The sequence below is a fragment of the Pediculus humanus genome, genomic scaffold (assembly GCF_000006295.1).
Source record: "Pediculus humanus corporis 1103172108194 genomic scaffold, whole genome shotgun sequence".
Lineage (NCBI taxonomy): Eukaryota > Metazoa > Arthropoda > Insecta > Psocodea > Pediculidae > Pediculus > Pediculus humanus.
Genome location: NW_002987764.1, coordinates 24,514 through 27,682, shown reverse-complemented (window position 1 = coordinate 27,682; position 3,169 = coordinate 24,514). Strand labels below are relative to the sequence as shown.

General features: G+C 23.1%; 2 protein-coding genes across 2 annotated transcripts; one reads left to right on the top strand and one right to left on the bottom strand.

Moving 5' to 3' along the window:
- Positions 1–700, bottom strand: Phum_PHUM425010 (presqualene diphosphate phosphatase, putative; the record flags this gene model as incomplete). Its single annotated transcript, XM_002429208.1, has 2 exons — positions 1–386; positions 466–700. The coding sequence occupies 2 exons, from the start codon at positions 698–700 to the stop codon at positions 1–3; spliced, it is 621 nt and encodes a 206-aa protein (XP_002429253.1).
- A 695-nt stretch (positions 701–1,395) lies between these two features.
- Positions 1,396–2,461, top strand: Phum_PHUM425000 (uncharacterized protein; the record flags this gene model as incomplete). Its single annotated transcript, XM_002429207.1, has 2 exons — positions 1,396–2,114; positions 2,248–2,461. 2 exons carry the CDS (start codon positions 1,396–1,398, stop codon positions 2,459–2,461), a joined length of 933 nt encoding a protein of 310 aa, XP_002429252.1.
- Between the last annotated feature and the right edge of the window lie 708 nt (positions 2,462–3,169).

The window sequence follows — 3,169 nt, the reverse complement described above, 5'->3', positions numbered from 1 at the left end:
TTAGTCCTCGAGGTTTTCTTCATTCATAAATGATAAAATGGTAGCACTTGATTCTTTACTGAGCCACAACAAACTTAAAATAAATGTTTCTACGATGCCTAAGAGAATTCCACCCAAAACATCCAATATGTGATGTCTTTTCATTAAAATCCTCGAGATGGAGAGACTAACAAGCCATGCCATGAGAGGGGGAAAACAAAATATCGGAAGAGGATATAAAAACATAAAGAAAAGAGCTATGAATGTTACTCTGGAAGCATGACCAGACGGAAAAGAAAATTTATCAACTCCGATTGTTAAAAACATATCTGGAGTATTTCCAGAAGGTCTCTTACGTCTAGTATATGCTTTCAATATTGCAACAAAAATGATGTCTAAAATTAACCCTAAAGAAAAAAAAAAAAAAAATATGAAAATAGATAAAACTTTAAGAAACAAATTTGAAAAATAACAGGTAGAACTTACCTATATAGAAATTAACTTGCATTTGATATAATTTAGGAGAATTAATTAAGTAAATAAAAATCAACCATCCTGCTAGCCATGCAGCACCGTGACAAGTTATTTCTAACGCTTTGTGATGTACCCTTAATTGACGAAAGGGTAAAAATTTATTCATAAATAAACAAAATTTTTCAGTTAATTTTTCATCTTGATTTAATATTCTTCTTAATAATCCAGGTACTTTTCTTTTAGCCATATTGAAACTACAAAAAAAAATTTTTCTCCATTATTTTTATTTTACCCTTTTTGGAAAAAACAAATAATAAACGTTTTTCTAAATTTATTGAAAACAAAATTTATTAAAAATTAATTACAGTAAGAAATAATTAATTTATTATGTACTTCCATTTTATTAAGTTAAAATATGTGAGAAAAAAAAAAATAATTTTTTCGTGTTAATTTTATGGAACGAATCGAAAAAAAAAAAATTATTAAATTATTATTAAAACTAATAAAACAAATTTTAAATTTAAAAAAGTTTTTTTTTTATTATTTTAAACAGTTTTTATAAATGATTAATTAAATAAATTTTAAAACACTTAAAAACTTACTTACCTGCTGGAGAATAAAGTTTTTTTCTTCTGCAACTTTAAGTCATAGAGTAAATAATCAAAACAAATTTACAGCAAATTACAAACAGCTGAAAATAATTTAGCACAAAAAAAATTTTCCGGATTGAAAATAACAATTAAAAAAAATAAATACATTTTTTAAAACGAATTATTTAAAATTTGAATGTTTTAAAAAAATTATTTTCTACAAAAAAAAATGTTGACACGGTGTTTTTCAAAACAACGGAGGCTTTGTTAAAAAAAAAAAGGCGCCAAATGTATTCGACAATGTAAACAAACACTTTGTCATTACGACAAGTACATTATACGTATAAAAAAAATGTCTGATTTTAATATTTCTAAAGATCGAAACAAAATGAAAAAAGAAGTTAGAAAAAATGAAAAGATTTTACAATCTTGTACTTTTGCGAGTGATAATTCAGGTCCGACAGGAAAAAGTAAAATATCATTAGGTTCGAGTTTTAGAAGTGTTAAACCCTCATCGTCCATGAGTCAAGATGAATTAAATAAAGATGATGCTTATGAAAAATACGAAATTGAATACGGTACATATTTATTGCGTAAATTACAAAATAGAATTTTACAAACAAATAATAAAGATAAAGAAATTAAATTTGAAAAAAGTTTGGTCTCGTTAAAATTAGAATATGAAGATTTATTGAGAAAACGTGAAGATTTGATAAAAGAAAAGATTTATATCGAAATGTATATAGAAACAATAAAAGCATGTAATTCGAGACTAACGGTGGGTGAAAATGCATTGGAAATGTTTAAAACTAATAAATTGGATACATTACTCAAATCAGCTACTGAAATATTAGAAAAAATTTCTAATCGAATGCAATTAATAAACATAAATAAAACAGAAATGGGAAAATTTTTTAATTCTGAAACAATCGGTGAAAATTCAAAATTAATTTTATGCCTAAAAGACATTGAAAATTATTCGAGTAAAAATAAAGACATTGTTGAAAAAACTGCCGGTGAAATTTTGGAAATAAAAGAATTATTAAAACAAAGCATTTTGTTAAAAGAAAGGTAATGGCACCCACATTTTTCCCACCTCCCCCTCCTAATTCATCATTATTATTTTTAAATTTATTCGAATATTAAATAATTTTTTCAGGTGTCAAGAGATATTTAATTTTGAAACGGCTAAAATCACCAATAGTAAATATGATGCTCTGACTAATATTATGAAAGCAATTTATGAAAGAAAATTAAAAGACAATTCTTTAGAAAATGAAATATTTAAAATAGGTGAACTTATACAATGTGCATCTAACCTTACAATTTTCGAATCCTGTGAAAATAATTTGAATTTTTCCAAAGGCGATAGTATTTGCAATACGCAACCCATCGGTGCTTCAACTCCACACTGCTAAATTACATTAATTAATATTATATTCTAGAGCTAAACATTTGTTAATAATACATTTAAGTAATTAATAATAATAATAATTAATTTAACTTGCACTAATTGATTTCTTTTCCTTTTTTTTTACTCGAATTTCTCATTTTATGAAAAAGAAATTAATCGTACATATCAAATCTATTAAAATTTTATTAAAATTTCAATAGAAAATCATTATTATTATTATTATTAAAACTTTTAACTATTAATCCTCAAAAAAAAAATAATTTTAATATAAATAATAATATAACGAGGAAATTAATTATAAAATAATAATAATAATAAAATAAATATTAAAAAATAATACATTTTTTTTTTTTTTTTTTTTTTTTTACCAGACAATATCCGATTACAAAAAAAAAATATAAGTAACACTTACAAGATAATCACATAAAAGCATTTTTATTAAAATCGGTATAACAAAAATGATACCAACAAATTCTTTCAGCGATGAATATTTTTTACTACAAATATATATACTAAAAGCGATTTAACAAGTTACTACACTTTAGGTAACAAAAATTTTGTACTTAAAATATAATAAAATTAACATTTAATTTTTTTGTAACACATTTATTATAATTTTGACAAAAATGTATGTGTTTTGTTGTAAAATTAAAGAGCATAAGAGTATAAAATTAAATGTAAATCGAAAAAAAAAATAAAATTAAATTTTTAC